The 21,414-nt window shown below is 38.8% G+C and overlaps 1 protein-coding gene across 3 annotated transcripts in view; it reads left to right on the top strand.

Moving 5' to 3' along the window:
• The window catches only part of plcl5 (phospholipase C like 5), a 114,590-nt gene that overhangs the window by 65,270 nt on the left and 27,906 nt on the right, over positions 1 to 21,414 (top strand). For all 3 annotated transcript variants that reach the window (XM_051714637.1, XM_051714635.1, XM_051714636.1), the window contains one exon: positions 18,341 to 20,827. In XM_051714637.1, coding sequence (XP_051570597.1) covers positions 18,341 to 20,827 — 2,487 coding nt within the window. The remainder of the gene's footprint in view (positions 1 to 18,340; positions 20,828 to 21,414) is intronic.

Genomic DNA, 21,414 nt, shown 5'->3' with positions numbered 1-21,414 from the left:
AGCATTTAGGTGAGCATTTGATTCAATCAAATGTATTTATATAAATTGCTTAGTTGTGTGGAGTGCATCTACAGATGCAAAAAATTATCACCACAGTTGTTACAGAAATGTTGTCAGTAGGGATGTACCGATACCACTTTTTTTTTTCCGATATCGGAAATCTCAGTATCGGCCGATACCGATCCCAAGCCGATACCAGTGATGTTTTTTTGCATAATCAGTTTAGAATATCTTTACATTATTGTGTGGAACTAATTGGGAGTACTCTTTAATATGTAAAAAAACACAAACCTCTAACTACACATTATTTCAATATAAATGTATAGCTTATTAAGAAACACTTTATTATTAACTAGTATACTGGATAATGTAGCAGCAAAATTAACAGTAATTCCAGTCTTCAAGTCTTCAGTAGAAAAGAAAACAGTATTTTATATTTGCCTTTTTTCTTCTTTTTCCCAAAAATGCGTCTGCAAAATTTCAACTTGCATCTTGACTTTAAAGGATTCAGATCTCCTTTTTGTTCAATTTAGTTGTAAGAAATCAGGTCACTTTTCATTCACACAGTTATTTTTTGGAACCCATTCAACTTAAATATTGTTATAAATTGTAAACAAATACTAATGATGACAATAATAATAATAATAATTAAAGCTGCAAGCAGCAATGAATGGGCCCTCGCACCCTGGTGCACGTTGGGGCTGCTGTGCCAGGGGAATTTCACTCCAATTTATTTAGCATTTTTTAGCACTTAAATGTTAAGAGTTTATCACAGTGTAAAACATGTCATTTCCTATTGCCAGTAGGTGGCGCTATGACTATAACTGAATACAGGCATATAGAAGTGTTCAGACCGGGACTCTTATAAAACATGTAAAGTTTGGAGCAGATTGGACATTTTATGTTTGAGTTATAACAACTTCCTGTTTCATGGCGAAACATCGACTTTTGTCAGGCCACCACGGACACACCGTTCAAAGAAAACTCAAAAGCTTCGCAATTTAGCATCGCCAAGGCCTTTAGATTAGACTTCCCGAATGTGATGTTGATCTGATTTAATCTCTAGGAGGAGTTTGTTAAAGTACGAGGCCTGGAAATGGCAAAAACGGAGCAAAAATTGAAGAGAAAAATCACAAAGGCTGACTTCCTGTTGGGTTTAGGATATGGTTCTAAGAGACGTTTTTGTACGTGTTGACGTTGCATATGCCTACAGATTTTCTTATGTGTAGGTGAAACGTACCGTAAAGCGCACTTCGTTGAAAGTTTGTAGGTGGCGCTATCGAGCCATTTTGCCACACCTAATTCTGAAACCCATATCAGATGTAAATTTTTGCCACTTTGTGTGTGCAAAGTTTCATGAGTTTGAGTATTTTTAGGCCCTCAAAAATGCGATTAATTTGGGGGAAAAAAACAAAAAAATAAATAATTATAGCTGCAAGCAGCGATGACGGGCCCAAGCACCATGGGTCCATTTCCACTCGGTGGCTTTCGGGAAACAAAGCATAATGGACACAGCAACAACTCAACATTAATGTAAACTTGGACCCTAAACATACAATGTGTAATAGATATATGCCACCATACCAGTTTGACTACAAATTCATGTAATTTAATCCACTGCCATGACAACACTATTAAAGCTATCAAGCATCTCTTCAAAATTTTCCATTAGCAGTGTCTAAACAATTTTGAAGCAATTTGGGTAAAAGAGGACTATTTCAAAGTCTGTTGTAAGTGCCACACTTCCTGCTGCCAGTTGGTGGCGCTATGACTGTGACCCACAATAGCCACATCCATGTGATTAGCCCCCAAGAGAAAAACATACAACTCTATTTTGATCTAAATCACACAATGCACGCAGAAGATATGAGACACTTCCTGTTTGCCTATTTTTGACATTAATTTAGTGAATCGCCATGGCAACACCGTTCGATATTTAAAAATCTGTTCACAATTTAGCATCTTCGATGTCTTGGCATAATGTTATCTAAATGCGGTGACAGTCTCATGAATCACCATTCAGAGAATCTATCTATATCAATTTTTAATTGTAATTTTACATTTTTTGCTAACTGATTAATTTAACATTTTTGCTATAATTTAATATAATTATTTATTGAAAAAAAAAATGTAGATCTAAAGATTAAATTGCAATGAAAATATTTACAATTTTTATTTATCCATAAACTGGCTTTAAATTAAAATATAGCTGCAAGCAGCGATGACGGGCCCAAGCACTATGGCGCCATCACCACCTGGTGGCTCTAGGAAAACAAAGCATGGTGGCCGCATGCATTTGAGAGGGTAAATATAAGAGGACTTTTCAAAGTCATACAAAGTGTCACACTTCCTGTTGTCAGTTGGTGGTGCTGTGGCCGTGACCCATAAAAGCGTGATCAGCCCCCATTACCAAACATACAACTCAAATTTCATCAAAATCATACAATTCACAGAGAAGATATAAGGAAATTCCTGTTTCACATTTTTACCCTTAGTTTATTGCATCACCATGGCAAAACTGTTCGATATATCAAAACTCTGTTCGCAATTTAGCATCTTCAATGTCTTGGCATAATATTGCCTAAATCTGGTGATAGTCACCTGATTCCCCTAGGAGTATTCAAAAGTTCAGGGCCTGCAATTTTCAAAAAATGCACATTCAATCCAAAATGGCTCAGTTGTGTGCAAATTCACAATATTTGCAGGACTCATTTTTTCTTCACTGAAGAGGATGATACTTTAAAGAGAAAATGGAAGAATGGACATTTTATCTCTTTTTTCCCCAAAAAACAAAAATACATTTAAATGCATTTTTAAGTAAACATGACATTTCTACATGACCATTGTTTTCATATGTGGGTTGATATTGTGAGAGGGCATTTGCAGATCTAAATGTTTCTCCTCAGTTTTCATAATTTGTAAACAATAGCCCAAAAATGTTAAAATTATTATTATGTTTTTTTGTTTGTTTGTTTTTTTCCCCAAAGTAAAGTTGATCAAATATTATTTGTTAGTTAAGAGTATAAATCATGTTTGCTTTTCAGCTAGATCTTATGTAGGAATTTATGGCCAGACATTAAAAAATTATAATTTAATATACGGTATACCCTATGACTATTTTAATATAAATAAATGCATAGTATTAAGGGTGTTTTTTAAGTAACATGCTACTTGCGAGTGCTAGCTAAGATGAATTCTGAAAAAATGTTGGCCCCCGCCAAGTTTTCATCTGGATAATCTGGCCCCCCAAGAAAGTAGTTTAAGAGCCCTGACTCACAGCTTTGGCCACTGGGAGGAGCGTTTAAAATATTTTGGTTAGCACTCACCAATTTTTCTGAGATTATTCTGGTTGGCTGGAACATTACAGAACATGTCTTCTGCAGTACTTATTCGCACTCTTCATTCAATAGCATACAATGGCAATGGCAGCACAGGGGCTTTTTGAAAAGTTGGGTTAATTCCCACCCCCAGTCTGAATTCTGGCCTCCACTCGATACACGACCACCTCATCTGAAACACCATCATCAAAAGCAGCTCCACCACTGTTTTTTATTAGTCTCGTACAGCCATTTACCTTCTGAAAGATACAAACAGGTCCTCTTCAGTCCCTAGAGTGTGCTGACTAATGCCGTGCTTCACTGTGTGTGACCGTGTGTGTGTGTGTGTGTCTGTGTGTGTGTGTGTGTGTGTGTGTGTGTGTGTGTGTGTGTATGAACGGGTGTAGAGCAAGAATCCTTTGTGCATGCTTGTCTCTGGCTCTTAGTGTTTTGAGTTTATTTTCTCTTTACTGTCTCTATTTCTGTCTGTGTATTTATGTTTTTCACAAAACGGGATGTTTGGAGAATTAGAAAAGCACCTGCTGTCTGCTGTTACTCACACTGGGCTACAGTGCTTGTGTTTGCTGTGTGAAACAGTATGTTAAGTATAAGTGAGCTCTGCAGGGGATACTTTTTGGTATACCCGGATACCTCTTGGATAGTTTTTGATTCAGGGTGTAGTAAATTGGATATTTTTCAAAATTCTCTCTCTCTTCTCTGTCTCTCTCTCTCTCTCACACACTCTCTCACTCACACACACACTCACTCACTCACTCTCTATGTGAGTGTGCTTTGTTGTTCCACTGAATAGAAGGGAAATTGCAGCTTTTGACTCTGTTAAACAAAGACCTTTATTGTGTAGGACCTGTTTATTTAAATAGTGATTTTTATTTTCATTTATTTGGGTCCCAACACAGCTGTTTGCATGCTGTTTAAATCTGAGATGGTGGAAAACCTATTGTACATGAAATAAGAATTCACAGAAGCTAATGCATGTGCCACACACACACACACACACACACACACACACACACACACACACACACATACAGTATATTGGGATTAAAAACATCTAGCATCTATTTAGCATTTTTCTAATTCAATAATTTCTTTTTCGTTACACATAATATTATTATACATAATAACACTTGAATTTTTACATTTATTAGTTTGGTTATGACACCCGAGCTGACATAGACTCCACAAGTTTGTGCAAAACCTGGTGATCCATGTTATTCAGCCTGATTTGAGAACGTTCCAAAGAGCATCTTGTATGCTTTAATGGGAGCAAGGAAACCTGCGAACATGATCAATGTCACAAATTTGCCTACAGTTGAAGTCAGAAGTTTAAATACAACTTAGCCAAATACATTTAAACTCAGTTTTTCGCAATTCCCGACATTTAATCGTAAAAAACATTCCCTGTCTTAGGTCAGTTAGGATCACTACTTTATTTTAAGAATGTGAAATGTCAGAATAATAGTAGACAGAATGATTTATTTTCATCACATTCCCAGTGGGTCAGAAGTTTACATACACTTAAATTGATTAAATTGTTTAACTTGGGTCAAATGTTTTGTGTAGCCTTCCACAAGCTTCTCACAATAAGGTGCTGGAATTTTGGCCCATTCCTCCAGACAGAACTGGTGTAACTGAGTCAGGTTTGTAGGCCTCCTCGCACACGCCTTTTCAGTTCTGCCCACACATTTTCTATCGGATTGAGGTCAGGGCTTTGTGTTGGCCACTCCAACACCTTAACTTTGTTGTCCGTAATCCGTTTTGCCACAGCTTTTCCATTGTCCATTTGAAAGACCCATTTGTGACCGAGCTTTAACTTCCTGGCTGATGTCTTGAGATGTTGCTTCAATATAACCACATAATTTTCCTTCCTCATGATGCCATCTATTTTGTGAAGTGCACCAGTCCATCCTGCAGCAAAACACCCCCACAACATGATGCTGCCACCCCTATTCTTCATGGTTGGGATGATGTTTTTCGGCTTGAAATCCTCACCCTTTTTCCTCAAAACATAACGATGGTCATTATGGCCAAACAGTTCACTTTTTGTTTTATCAGACCAGAGGACATTTTTCCAAAAAGTAAGATCTTTGTCCCCATGTGCACTTTCAAACTGCAGTCTGGCTTTTTATGGCGGTTTTGGAGCAGAGGCTTCTTCCTTGCTGAGCAGCCTTCCTGAGCGATATGATGGCTGCTTGGTCCCATGGTGTTTATACTTGCGTACTATTGTTTTTTTTACAAATGAACATGGTACTCCAATTCAGTACACCTCCTATCTGAAGCTAATTTTCTAATTGTCTAAAGGCTTGAAATCATTTTCTGGAATTTTCCAAGCTGCTTAAAGGCACAGTTAACTTAGTGTATGTAAACTTCTTAACCACTGGAATTGTGATAGTCAATTAAAAGTGAAACAATCTGTCTGTAAACAATTGTTGGAAAAATTACTTATGTCATGCACAAAGTAGATGTCCTAAACGACTTGCCAAAACTATAGTTTGCTAATATGAAATCTGTGGAGTGGTTAAAAAATGAGTTTTAATGAATTCACCCTAAGTGTGTGTAAACTTCTGACTTCAACTGTATATATAATAAGTCAACTAGAAATAGTGAAAAATCTTAAATATTCCTTTTGTTTTAAGTAACTTTTTACTTTGTTTTAAAATCCTCAAACCTTGTTTATTTCCAGGTTTAAAAAAAAAGAAATCCTTATTTTCAGTGTGGTCTCAGACTTTTGGTCACCACCGTATCTAAATGTGAACGGATGTTGGATGTTTCTCTGCAAATACTAAATGCTTGGAGTATCCATGAAACATTAATCCATGTTAACCTGTGTTCTCCTTCAGTTCGGCTCACATACACTCCTGTAATGGAAACTTCGAAGTGGAATTCAGGTCAGATAGACTTTGCACTGTTCGTTCTCTTGTGTCCCTTTGGTAAACGAGGTGAGAATAGGATTTACTGTTTCCACACTTGCAGAGGTCCTCACCGGACATCCACTCAGTCTTCTCCCAAAGGAAGTGCAAATCTGTACAGGGCTACCCAGCGCCCTACTTCCGTAGGGTAGGTGGCCTTGATATACGGTCGCTGTGCATACTGGGTATTCAGTAGGTCACCTTTACTGTATGCAGATGCAGTGCATCTTATAGACAGTTAACTCAGGCACAGGGTCTCCTTCAGCCAGTCAAATGCTCCATTCTGACAGGAGTTCAAGATTCTTTGTAATATATTTTATTGAATATTTAAGTTTAAATGTATATTTAGTAAGTCTTGTGGGTTTGGAATGGCATGAGAGGGAGAAACTGATGACAGAAGTTCCATTTTTGTGTGAACTATCCTTTTAAATTGGTTCTGCTTCAAACAGCCCAATACTATAGGCTGCTCAAATACAATTGATGATATCTAGCTGATAACACCATTTTAACTTTTCACCATTTAGGCTTCTGGATAAGACACACTCTTTCAGAATTCCTACAATGCACCAAAAGAAGCATGTTTACATTTATGATTTAAAGAACAGTGCTGTCAAAATCAGGGGAAAATCAGGTGTAAAAGAACATCAACATCAAACGCAAAGTGCACACACAGTGCAATCAGCACAAAATAGAGCGCAAGTGACAGTTAACATAGTGCATCTATCAAATCAGAGCTGGTTTATTGTCAATTCTCCTCTGGTTGGTAAGAAGAGAAACTGAATACAGTTGCGTTTGTGTTTTGGCAGCAGATCCAGCAAGACTATGAAAAAGTATTTTGCTCTGGGGGCTGAAGTTCTGGTCCGTTGGAGTGACAGGAGAGATCCAAAGGCTCCGAGGTGCTCAGTGGGCTGAAAAGCCGTATAGCAGCCTAGCCGTGCTGGGTGTATATATAGCAGTGCGTGGGCTATGCCATTGCAGGGGCGGACTGCGTCATATGCTAGTGAAACCCTCACGTACCAGAACCAAGCCAAGACTTTTGTGCTAAATAAGGACATGCTTAAATATTCACACTCTTAAAAACACACAGAGATAATTAATAGTTCTGTCTGAACTATCTGTCTGTCTGTCCGTTCGGCCATCCAGCAGTCCTTCCGTCCCACTCCAGAACTCCCACTCAGGTGCTTGTAAGTCACAGCTGTCAATTATTCCACCCACCAGGTCCCCAACACTCAGGGTATGTGTGTTTGAACAGCAATTAAGGAGCGTTTGCATGCAGTTGTATTTAACTAAAATGGCATTACAGATATTGAAACAGTCCAAAAGAGAAAAAGTCAAAACGCAAACCAGGGAAGACAGCATACAAACCTTGTTTCCTTTGGGCCTATATTTTTACAGATATTCTAACTTTTTTTTACTTAATTGGTTATCAGTTCTTCAGTATCGGGTCTTCCGATTAATGTCCCCTCAATTGTAAAGGAACGTAAGTATTGTTTGCATAAATTACTCAATCTTTTACGTAGTAATAATTAATTCTTAAACTTAACAGTTAAACAACCCAAAACAAAAATGAAAATAAATTTGTGACCATTTAAATCACAGAGCATAAATATAATGACATAAATCATAATATATTATATATTATATAAAATATTCATAATGCATGTATTGGTTTTATTATTTTAGGATCTACAACCTAAAAAAATTAGATCAACATATCGGTTAACAGACACTCATAACAAATGTAATTTTTATACCAAAAATAATTGTTATCAGTCATGAAAAAAATATAGACACACACACACACACACACACACACACACACACACACACACAGCAATGCATAAGAAGTAAAGCAGAATTGGTTTGTCTGCTGTCTGTCAGCTGCAGTGAGATGATATATGAGGAATGAAATAGCGTCTGACCTGTACAGCTGTTTTCCTCTAATCAGAATGGATCTGCAGCTATAAGATGAGAATGAGCTAAAAATGGGCTGTGGTGCAGGAAATTAGTCTTATATTCACAGTTAGTTCCATGTAATTCTGTGCTCTGGCTCTTTGCTCACCTGTGTATAAGAAAGAACTCGGCAACATTCACAGTGAATTGAAGGATTGATGAAACCATGTTCTAGATGAGGGGTGAGGTAATGCAATAGCTATTTAAATTTATTTTTGGCTTAATCGTACTTAGTAGTCAACCAGTATGGGTTTTGTATGGGTTTAACAATATCTAGAGATAAAGATACAGTATAATGGTGATACAATGTGTGTGTGTGTGTGTGTGTGTGTGTGTGCATATATATATATATATATATATATATATATATATATATATATATATATATATATATATATATACACACACACACACACACACCAATCAGCCACAACATTAAAACCACCTGTCTAATATGGAGCAGGTCCACCTCGTGCCACCAAAACAGCGCCAACCTGCATTCTGCAACCTGCAATAGCATTCTGATATGCTATTCTTCTCACCACAATTGTACAGAGCGGTTATCTGAGTTACCTCTCTCTTCAACAAGGCATTTCTGTCCACAGAACTGCCGCTCACTGGATGTTTTTTTGTTTTTGACACCATTCTAAGTAAATTCTAGAGACTGTGCGTGAAAATCCCAGGAGATCATCAGTTACAGAAATACTCAAACCAGCCCATCTGGCACCAACAATCATGCCACGCTCCAAATCACTGAGATAACATTTTTTCCCCATTCTGATGGTTGATGTGAACATTAATTGAAGCGCCTGACCCGTATCTGCTGATTTTATGCACTGCACTGCTGCCATACGATTGGCTGTTTAGATAATCGCATGGCATGGTTGTTGGTGCCAGACGGGCTGGTTTAGGTATTTCTGTAACTGCTGATATCCTGGGATTTTCACGCACAACAGTTTCTAGAATTTACTCAGAATGGTGCCAAAAACAAAAAACATCCAGTGAGCAGCAGTTCTGTGGACGGAAATGCCTTGCTGAAGAGAGTGGTCAGCAGAGAATGGCCAGACTGGTTCGAACTGACAAAGTCTACAGTAACTCAGATAACCGCTCTGTACAATTGTGGTGAGAAGAACAGCATCTCAGAATGCTATTCTGAGATGCGGGTTGGAGGTGTCTCGGCGGCACGAGGGGGACCTTCACAATATTAGGCAGGTGGTTTTAATATTGTGGCTGATCGGTGAAAATATATTAGAGATCTGCACGGGCCTTAAAATTAAACCCGAACCCAACCCGTACCTGAGACCGTACCCGGCCCAAACAATACCGTCAGATTTTAAGCCTGAACGCGACCCGAACCCGAAATCGCATACTAAAGAATTTCTTCTCCTACCAAGTACTGTTGCAATAGGCTGTATTTTATGTAAGCATATAGGCAGCATTCAAAACAGTATTGAAAGAGTAAACATACACAGTTTTAACAAGGCATGGCAGCCCCTTAGTACACTAGAGCAGAAGGGAAAAAAACATTGACTTACCGTTTATGCGCTGAAACTTCACTTGTTGCAGAACAATCTGGAATAATATGAAACAATGCAACAATCCCCTCTTTACAACCTGAACTTGTTTAGAATGTTGAATTTTTGTGACAGCTGTGCTAAAAATATATAGACACAGTGCAAAGAATGAAACAGAGCACAGGTGTCTCAGCATGCGTTTTTGGAAATTTGAAGTACTTTTTAATTTGACATGGTATTTAAAATATGCTGGTCCTGTGCGAGACGCTGAAGAAAAAGTGAGACGCTGAAGAAAAAGCAAGACATGGTGCAAAAGTCAAAGACATCCGTCCAGCATGTGTTTAAACAATGAGAAAACAGAACAGACGGGCACAAAAACACGTTCGGTGTGAACGGCCCCAACTCGTCCGTTCGCGCATGTCTGTGTGTGAGAGTGCGTGTGTGAAACAAATTTGGTAGGCCTGTTTATTTTTTCATTAATTATAAATCCGAACCTGAAGTCCTACTTGAAAAACTGACCTGAACCCTGGCCGAAACCCGTCGGGTCCGGGTCGTGTTGCAGACCGCTAATATACTGTATTTGTGTATAAATATATTGAGTCAGCATCACTCAGTGTTTACATTCAACAGCACTACGTGATGGCTCGTATTACTACTACACTACTCAATCTAGGAAATAGCTTTAAATGACATTAAACTAACAACTTCAGCATTAAGGCTCATCATAGCTGAGAGACACAACAGACTGATTAATTACACAAACTCAAGATGCTTACCTCTTACCGGACTTTCCACATTGGAGAGAACATACTGTTCAAAATGGCAGAGGAGATTGCGGTTTCTATAGTGAAAGACTCTTGCGCACTGGCTACTGCAAAATAGAGAGGAATACCCCCGCTTGGAAAGCTATTTTTCCACAGAGAAAATAGGATGAATTTCACCAAAATGACATTAGCCTCTCTCTCTCTCTCTCTCTCTCTCTCTCTCTCTCACACACACACACACACACACACACACACACACACACACACACACACATCCTTGTTTCTCCAATAACTTTTTAGAAACGGACCAAGCTGTGATACTAGTTCTAAAGTGACATTTTGTAATTAATAACGGAGGCTCGGACACATCATTTGGTTTGAACCAGCAACGGCAGATTCTGATCCGTGGCATTAGAAAGTAGTTCCATGCACAAATGGGTTTTTATGACCGTACTCAGTTTTTCCTAATTTTGTGAAAATTTACTTGTTAATTGAACTGTTGTATATAAGCAATATCACACTCGATATTGCTTAAATATATATATGGAAATATTGATTCATACTGAGAAATATCATACATTACTATAGTATAGACTATAAAAATTATACAGCTGGGAAAAATCGTTAGAATGTAAATTGTGTTGTTTTTTACAAAACATGTATTGAAGTTTGGATGAGAGGGAAATGTATTTTTAGTACTTGACATCATACTCTTCATGACAACACTCACTTCTACAACACTAGTCTGTCTCCCTTTTTTTCTCTCTTTCTGTGTCTCTCTTTCACTCTTTCAGGCTCTGTTCCTCTCTTTCTCTCAAACAGTTGGTCTGCAGTCTGGCATCATGTTTCATTTCCTCAGTCTGTAATTTTAGCAGAGTGAGTTTGCTAAAACTGTGTCTCTTACATTTTTTAACATGCATATTAGAAATAACACACAAATGTCACACACAAACAACTACAAAACATCACTTAATACTGTTTATAAATGCCTGAAAGATGAGTGCTCTGTATGCATACGAGTACTGTATTAGGCAGGTGGTCATAATGTTTTGGCTCATCAGTATATTTAAGCAATACAGTAAGTCAGTCATTGTACTGTGGCTCATCCAATCACAATTTAGAACTATCCGTTTTATACAAATAGAAACTACTCTGCTCATGTTTGATGGAATGCAGTATGCAATGTAAATACCAGGTCAAGCCATACCAATATAGCTCTGGTTTTCTGGAGTGACACGTTGTCGAAATAGCTCTCCCACACGGAGACCACTCTCAGGTTCATTTATAGACAAGACGCATGCAAATTATATATACTCCTGAGGGATTTTATTTGCGTCATAATGCATATGATGTCAGGCTGACTGACTAATCAGAGGACTTAAACATACAGACCATAGACCAGAAATCCGAGCAAATTAAGCCTAGTTTATAGGCCCAAACAAGTGTGCACTTATTGCAGCTGTGCCTGACTGGTAATAGACACTAAATCTGACCAAAAAGGTAAAGTACAAAAAAAAGAAAGGAAAAAAAGAAACCTCATCTGCTACTTTTAATGGAGAAAAATAGCAGAAAGATTGCAAACACAGAAGAAACTGATTTGGAATGCACAATGAGAGAGAGAGAGACTGCTAAAGTATGTGTATTATGGGATGGATGAATAATTCCCATCGCCTATTCCTCCGCAGAAACCTTGACTGTAGCCTGCATTGCATTTGACTGAGAAGAATCACACCAGAGCTTGAACACTCACATAGATACCAGGAAAACACTCTCACACACTCACACGCACACCTAGAGACTTACAGGCACTGAGACATGCGTGCACATGCATTAATGTATATGCACGCTTGCACAACACACATAATTGAGCTGGTAGGACCAGTGAGGTATTGCAGGCAATGCTCTAATTGGTCCCTTTTGAGAAATGCCATGCCCAAGCTGGAATAAATAAATAAAAATAATACCAAAAACATTGTATAGAATAAGCTGAATGCACAGCACACAACTCCAGAGAGACTCCTTTCACTTTCTTACACACGCTGATCACTTTATTCTCTGTACAGTTTAGATTCTGTGTTATGCGAGTGGGTGGCTGTGTGTGTGTGTGTGTGTGTGTGCGTGCGTTTAATAGTCTCTAGTCATGTTTTTCAATTTGAACAGCTCCCACGCAGAGGTTGCCAGTGTGTGACTTGTGCTGTAGTGGACATGTGTTTGTTTGTAGCATTACCAATATCATTGCAAAGCGTTGATGTCAGAATCACTTATGCTTTCATCAGTGTTTTATCTTTTTTTTAATGTCTTTAATGTCAGCAAGACATGATAAATGAACCTGTTTGATTTTGTCATTTTGTGTGTCATTGCGTTTTGAACCACATAACATTTGAATTTAATCATCAAAGTTCTTTATTTAAGGGCAAATACTTGTGCACGCACACACACACACACACACACACACACACACACACACAAAATAAAGATAAAACAAAGTAATACAATTTGCTCGCTCCATGTTTATTTAATCATCCGCAGTGCTTATCAGAAACACAGATATGAATCTTTAAATGCAAAAGATCCTTTTTGATGTTCACCCATTTATTATTCTTCAAACAAAATTAATATTACCCTTGTTAGCAAATTTCAAGGTATGTAGTTGTTTATATACAGTTTTGATTCATGTTGCGCCAGTGGCGGGCCGTGCATTTAAAACCTATGCCTTCAATGTGATTCAGGCCATTGAGAAAATACAGTTTCACAATGAATAAGACACCCTGTGCCTTTGGGCATCATACATATGTCACAGCTAACTAGTAATACCAACTGACATTTTAAAAACACGTCCACGCACGCAAGCCAGAACTTGAAGCGACACTTAATGCTCAAGCAAGCCTAATTTTAACTGCAGCATGACTGTTTGTGAAATGAACGTCTCCCGAACAGACATTCAAAAATCATAATTTTTCATATGAATCTACCAAGGAGGTCTATAATACCTGAAAAAATCTATCTAATAATATGTGCGATTTAAATGTTGCTTGCAATAAATTTGGTTTCGTCAGGGTACACGGTTATGCTGCGTTCCATTCAAGTTGGATGTGGGATATTCCTACTTGATATTTCCGACCAGAAATGCATTCCATTCCCTGATATTCAGAACTGCAATGCTTCCATTAGCTCAGCAGGGGTTTGACTCTCAATAGAGATGTCTCCTAGCAACCCAACTGATAAACAGTGCTGCAGCGCTAGCATTTGTGCTTCAGGTGTACGATTATCAAAGGAGATTATAATGTTTATATAACCTGTTTCTGCAGGTGTTTTTTAAACAAGCTTTAATATCATGTAATGTGGAAATGAACTCATTTATCAATATTACTTAATAAAGTGAATGTTTATCACTTACTTTTATATCTCCCTGAGTGTGGACATGTTTGTGTGACATCATGCACCTGAATTTCTGCACAAGAATACAAGTTGTAATTCTGACTTCAAGATGCATTCCATTGCACTTTTCCTAGTAGGAAGTTGTAAAATCCGACTTTCTGAGTTGAATGGAAGCAGCACTTCTTTTTAAAACTTGATCTGACACTGAATGCTCCAGCAGCCTAATTTACATTTAGAAAACTCCTGATATTGCTATAACAAAGCAAAAAGCACTTACCAATTTACTTGAAGTGAAAATCAGTCCTCCTTTCATGATTAATAAATTAAGTAATCACACGGTCATGCAGAACATCTCGTGTTTTTAAATCCATAAGGATCTCTTTCTCAATGGCGATAGCGGCAGTGATGGCAGTCGACTCGTCAGCGAGATCTCGCGCTCTTCACTTTCAAATTACGTCACTTAAAGTGTGGTTGCGTCACTCAAGGCCAGCTGGAAGGCCTCGACTGGGATATATCCTTAAGATCACACCCACCAAGAACAAATAAATCAATCTGATTGGCTGATGAATCTGACAATCTGACTTTAGTTGCCCATTCATTTGCACTGTTGAGGGATTCTGTGGAAATTCTGAAGGCCTGATGGGGTGGAGCTCAAACTCACGTGCTGCTTCTTCTAACGAGCTTGGCTTTGGGCATGTGATTTGTGAAACAGCTGTCACGCTTCGCTTGTAAGCATCAAGGAATAAATTCTAACTGGATAAACTTTTCGTTTTTCTCTATTTGTTTTTAGATTAATTAAGAGTGGAAAGCGATTAAAAATACATAGGCAAAAAGGTGATTGAGAATAAAAGGATGAAAAATATTTATTTATTTGGCATATTAGGCCAGCAGAGAATGAGAATTCTGGCCCTGAGAATTCGCCATTGTGCTGCACTACCTATACAGCGTTTATGTACCATAAGTTACATAACTCAATGCAAACTCAATGTCAACTCAAGATATTGATGTAACTAAACAAACCTTGGTGATGTGCATCCAAAGGAAAATTGTATTGCTCAGAGATTGCTTTTTCTATTTCTCAAGAGACTTAATGTAAGGTCTTCACACTTTTAATTTCAGGATCAACTTTGTCTCGGATTTTACCCCTTAAATTTTATAGGAGAAATATAAATAAATGTTGTTGACATACTGTAAAAATATAGAGTTATAACATTAATTTGCATAGCAAAGCCTTGATAAATTAGCTAGTCTTGGAAGGAATTTAATTGAAAATTCATATTGTTCCTATTGAAATCGGTTAGTTTTGATTCTAAACATGGTATCTGCGTACAGTTTGTGACATTGATGAAATCTCTTCTAAAACTTGTGAGATTAATAGGGTCTTGTGCACGAGAGACAACTCAGAAGTAATAGTATTGAAGGTGAAGTGTGTATTTTTTTATATTCAATTCTTAATATGTTTAATAACTTCATACTTACGTTTAATATGCAGAGTCGATTATAAGTAAGCCATTTTGGAGGTTGATTTCCCCGAAAAGCATAAACACTGGTACGATCAAACATTGCTTTGTTTGTTTAAATATTCCGATCAGCCTGATATTGGCTCAACCAATAGTGTGAGTTTGAGGTGGGACAATCTGGTTTTTGACCAGTGGAAGACAGGGAGTGATTATTTTCACAATTAAATATTTTGATGTTAAATGGAAATTACAAATTTTTACTTTAAGCAAAAATCTCTATTTGATTTCCATTTAATCTCCTTGCTGGCTCAGAGAGACTATTGAGATTTTAAAGAGATATAATTTGTCTTTTTTTTTCCTGTGCGCACTGATGCCGAGAAACAGGCTATGCTTAAAATTAGTGTGTTTGTTCATTCCTGTGGTGCACACACAAACCTTGACTAGTGTAAATAGCTGTCAGGGAAGACAGTCGTGCTCCTTCTCATGTCTCGTGTGTGGTTTTGTGCAGGTTGTGTTCTATTATCCTAGTGGCTGACAAATAGGGTTGGGAACCGAGAACTGGTTCTTGCTCAGAACCGGTTCCATTCTTTAAAAAATATCGGAATCGTATGATCTTCGTGACTTTCGGTTCTGTTAATGGTTCTCCAGCGTGAACTTTTCCTCCAATGCAGCTGGAACACCGTCCTGAAATACACTGACATTGTTTCCAGCAGAACATTTCTGCAGCAGCGCTGCCCTCTACTGACTCTACAGCATAAAACACACAGTTCTACCAGTGCTGGCTCTTTTGAATCTACAGTGCGAAACATACACGCTTCCGGTATAGTTCAGTTCCTGAAATAATTATTCAAAGGAGCCGGTTCTTTTGAATCTACAGCGCGGAACACACAGTGCTTTCATTTATAGTCTGGTATACAAGTAATCTTATACTGATGAGCAAGTTATGAATGTCCAACTCGAAATTAAATAAGAACTGTTGAAGTCTCACAAGACAGAAGTACAACATTAGACTACAAAATACAGTCTAAACTGTAAAAATCAAAAATTATCTCATCATTTGGTAACAGACAGCAGAGGCTAGTAAATTCAATAAGAATTGCATTTGTCATTTCCAAAAAATTATTTTAAAAAAGGTACTAAATGAATTGCTGGAATCATTACTGGAACCGTTAAGGAACCGGAATCGTTAAAAGGAATAGGAACCAGAATTGTAAAATTCCTTACGATTCCCAACCCTACTGACAAAGGTCAGTTCGCAATCATTGTCAACTTATGCTCTCTCACCCTTAACCTCTCTCTCTCTTTCTCTGCTCATTTCTCTTTCTCTGCTCATCATATGGAGGCACAATCAAACACACCCAGACATCGTCATTCCTGCTCAAGTGCAGTCTGAATGCAGACACCCTTCAGCGGTTCAGTGCAAACACACCTTTGTTATGAAACACGGCTAACACGCAGACGACCCTCACGGATCCACTACCAATAACACACACATGGCTTGGTGAAGTGACAAATATTTCAAATGCCCACATAAGCTCAGAATGTTACAGGAAATGAGATACACCCCTAAACATTTTAAACTAAATTTTCTGATAAAAAATAGATATTGGCCATGCCCATTCTCCATTCAAGGAGACATGTGAGATTACACCTCAATTTATTTTTATGAATGTTATTAAAGTGGGTAGTTTGACCATGTTTGTTGTGTGTGTTCAGGACATAGCTGTGCTTAGCGTGAGTGTGTGGGTAGGTGAACCTCAGCTGTCATAACAAACTTCTTCATCAGAGGTGGGTTGATATGGACTTGATATGGTTTTGATCTGGCTTAAGACTCCCCTGATATTACACTGTGTGTGTGTGTGTGTGTGTGTGTGTGTGTGTGTGTGTGTAGAGTATGTGTGCAAAATGCCTGCTTTGACTTGGAAAGGCTCCAGTAGTTCATATTTAGTTCAAGTAATCAGACCTATTTGAATGTTTCCTCTGGCTGTGTACATCTTCGTATTTTTGATCTTGTGTGTATGCATGCTATGTTTGCTAGAATGAGAGTGGCATGTCTAGATGTGTCTGATTTAACGTTTTTTTTTGTGAGGAAACTTTATTGAAGCTGGAATGTACAACTTTTTATCTTTAATAGTTTAAATACCACTATGCTCTGTATAACTTTCATTTATTCTTCTTTAACCATTTGCTTGTATATGTATGTAATTGGTGTCTATAAAAAGGTCACTGAATGGTCATTATCAAATTCTAAATGTTAAAAGCTTGATTTAAGTGGCTTATCTGCCATATTCTAGTCTCTCTTGTCTGTATAATATTGATTGCTCTGTGATGGATTACACTGACCTGTGGTCAAATGGGCACTTTATTTTTCATACAGCTGTGGTAAGTGTAGATAGCACTTTATTTATGCTTGTTTCTTTTATATATTTTTTCCACTCTGTGGCTGTTAAAAATTAGCTTTGGTACATGCCTTGTGAGCACATTGTCTCACACTGTCTACTGTAATTGCACTAATGTGTATATATAGTTGTGAATTTGTGAACTTTATATTACATGTTATCGCTGTTTTGCACCTGACTTCCCCCTCAGGAATCAGTATCTTTCCTGGAACAAAAGGAGTAATGATTTTTGATTGGATGGACTGTTTGCCATTCACCAGTCAGAGATAATTTTGCTGAACATACAGTATCAGGGTTCCCATAGTCAAAGAAAACCTGGAAAATATCAGGAAATTTCTAAATTGTGAATTCCAGGCCTGGAAAAGTCATGAAAACAAACAAAATCTTTAAAGGTCATGGCAATTTCTTTAACAAATAGAATTTTTTCCTCTTTTGTTCAGCTCATATTTCATTGGCTAGAACTTGTTCTTTGTGAATGTAATCTCTATAAAACTATTTCAAAAATTCTGGAAAAGTCATAGAAATTTATCAGCATGGAAACCCTTTGTTTATATTTTTTCATTATAAACTTTCTTGTCTGTGTTATAAATACTCATTAGACTTATTTCTGTTTTTTTTTCTGCAGGATGGCTCAAAGCAGAGGCAGTCAAGAAAGAAGACCGTTTCCTTCAGCTCCATGCCAAGTGACCGTAAGATGAACAGCACAGCCGCCTGCATGGCCTTCATGATGGAAGGCTGTGAGATGAAGAAAGTCCGCTCCAATTCTCGCATGTACAATCGTTACTTCCTGTTGGACCCTGACATGCACTGGCTCCGCTGGGAGCCATCCAAGAAAGACTCAGAAAAGGCCAAGCTTGAGATCAAGAGCATCAAAGAGGTTCGATTGGGCAAGAAAACACCTGTCCTGCGCAACAACGGACTCTCTGATCAGTTCCCAGATGAGTGTGCTTTCTCAATTATATATGGAGACAATTATGAGTCCCTGGATCTAGTTGCAAGCACAGCAGATGTAGTTAGCACCTGGGTGATGGGACTGCGGTACCTGGTCTCCTATGGGCGGCACATGGTGGGTGTAGTTGAGGCCAGTCAGCCCAGTCTAAGAACGTCCTGGATTGGCTCAGTGTTTGAGCTAGCTGATCTAGAGAGGCAAGGATACATTGACCTGTTTCGGGCCACCCAAATCATCAAGGGCCTCAATCCCGGTATGAGGGAGCCTCGGATTGAACTGAAATTCAAAGAGCTACAGAAAGCCAAGGACTGCTATGGCGAAGGCATTGATTTAGACACGTTTGTAGAGGCCTATTGTGAACTATGCACACGCCCTGAGATCTTTTTCTTGCTGGTACAATTCTCCAGCAACAAGGAGTACCTGGACTCCAAGGACTTGATGCTATTTGTAGAGGTGGAGCAGGGAGTGGAGGGAGTCACAGAAGAAATGTGTCGGGAGATTGTACATAAGTATGAACCCTCTGCTGAAGGACGCAACAATGGCTACTTATCCATAGATGGCTTCACACACTACCTCCTGTCATCCGAGTGCCACATTTTTGACCCGCAGCACAAGCGTGTTTGTCAGGACATGACACAGCCCCTTTCACACTACTACATCAACTCTTCCCATAATGCCTCACTTTTGGAGGATCACTATTGGGGCTCGTCAGATCTCAGCAGCTATGTCCGGGCGCTACGCATGGGCTGTCGAAGCTTAGAGGTTGTGGTTTGGGACGGCCCTGATTGCGAGCCTGTGGTATATGTTGGGAGTTCCGTTGCCTCCCAGCTGGCCTTCTGTAAAGTTCTGGATGTCATTAACCAGTATGCCTTTGAGAGCTCAGAATATCCGATGATCCTCTGCCTTGTCACACACTGCAGCGTCCCCCAGCAGAGGGTTATGGCTCAACACATGAAGAAGATTCTTGGGGACAAACTGCATTTTGAGCCTCCTAATGCAGAGGATCACTACTTGCCCTCCCCTGAGAAACTCAAGGGAAAGATACTCATCAAAGGGAAGAGGCTGCCTCCAGACTTGCAAGACTCTGAAGGGGAAGTAACAGATGAAGAAGGGTCCGAGATGTCTAGAAGAATGTTAGGTGGAGATGATAAAGACCAGCTCAATGGGATCGGCTGCAAACGGTTGCGGCTCTGTAGAGAACTGTCAGATCTAGTCACCCTCTGCAAGTCTGTACAGTTCCGAGACTTTGAAATGTCGAAACGGGAACAGAAGTATTGGGAGATTTGCTCCTTTAACGAGGTTGATGCCAACCGCTTTGCCAATGAGTTTCCCGAGGACTTTGTCTCCTATAACAAGCGATTCCTCTCACGAGTGTACCCTACACCCATGCGCATTGATGCTAGCAACATGAACCCACAGGATTTCTGGAAGTGTGGTTGCCAAATTGTGGCCATGAATTACCAGACTCCTGGACTGATGATGGATTTGAACCTTGGCTGGTTTAGGCAAAATGGCAACTGTGGCTATGTCCTGCGTCCCGCCATAATGCGCGAGGAGGTGTCATATTTCAGTGCCAATGCTCGTGACTCACTTCCTGGAGTGTCAGCACAGCTTCTGCACATCAAGATAATTAGTGGTCAAAACTTACCAAAGCCTCGGGGCTCAGCTGCTAAAGGCGATGTTGTTGAGCCGTACATTTATGTGGAGATCCATGGAATTCCAGCAGATTGCGCAGAACAACGAACCAAGACTGTCTCGCAAAATGGTGACAATCCCATTTTTGATGAAAGTTTTGAATTCCAGATTAATCTTCCTGAATTGGCTGCTTTGCGATTTGTTGTCCTCGATGATGACTACATTGGCGATGAATTTATTGGGCAGTACACCATTCCTTTTGAGTGCCTGCTTCCTGGCTACCGGCATGTACCATTGCAATCACTTATAGGGGAGTTCTTGCCCAATACCACGCTGTTTGTTCACGTTGCCATTACAAATAGGCGAGGTGGGGGCAAGGCCCATAAGAGGGGTCTTTCTGTGAGAAAGGGCCGCAAAGCAAGGGAATACACCTCCACCAAGACCACAGGGATCAAAGTGGTAGATGAGCTCTTTAGGGCATCAACACAGCCACTACGGGAAGCAACAGACCTACGGGAAAATGTACAGGTATGGACTTTGATTTTTTTTTTTTTTTCAGCAGGGTTGATGTTTTTGAGACAAGAAATACCATGCTTCATTGTTTTGGACAGGTTTGCTCACGGTCATTGACAACTATAACATTTTCTAGTTATGCTCTGCTCTAACATATTTCATTGGCTAGAAATTGCTCTTCATTAGTGCGATCCCTGTCTCTTAAAATAATAATAAAAAAATCCATATCCAGTAATCCGAATGACTGGAAAAATAGGAAGTTTCATGTAAATAAATTGGTCAAAAAGTGTGGGAACCCTGTTTGGAGATTTTGCTGCTGAATCTGTTTGGACACTGATTCAGGGTCATGCTTTTCAGGAATGTTGATTTAAACCTTTCAGATTCAGATGTTTTATTGATTCTGATAGGGGTGAAATTATACGTATAGTTTTACATATAGTATTGAGTTATTAATTTGCCAAAATATGACATTAAAACACTGACATCAAGTATTGATATTCAAATTATTAATGATATTATTTTGCATTTCAAGATGGACAAATCCTGCAATTTCTTCTCTCCAGGAGTATTCAATGACAGTGTGGCTCAATTACTATAATTCT

Source organism: Myxocyprinus asiaticus, chromosome 13, assembly GCF_019703515.2.
Source record: "Myxocyprinus asiaticus isolate MX2 ecotype Aquarium Trade chromosome 13, UBuf_Myxa_2, whole genome shotgun sequence".
Lineage (NCBI taxonomy): Eukaryota > Metazoa > Chordata > Actinopteri > Cypriniformes > Catostomidae > Myxocyprinus > Myxocyprinus asiaticus.
This window is presented reverse-complemented; position numbering and strand designations above follow the sequence as displayed.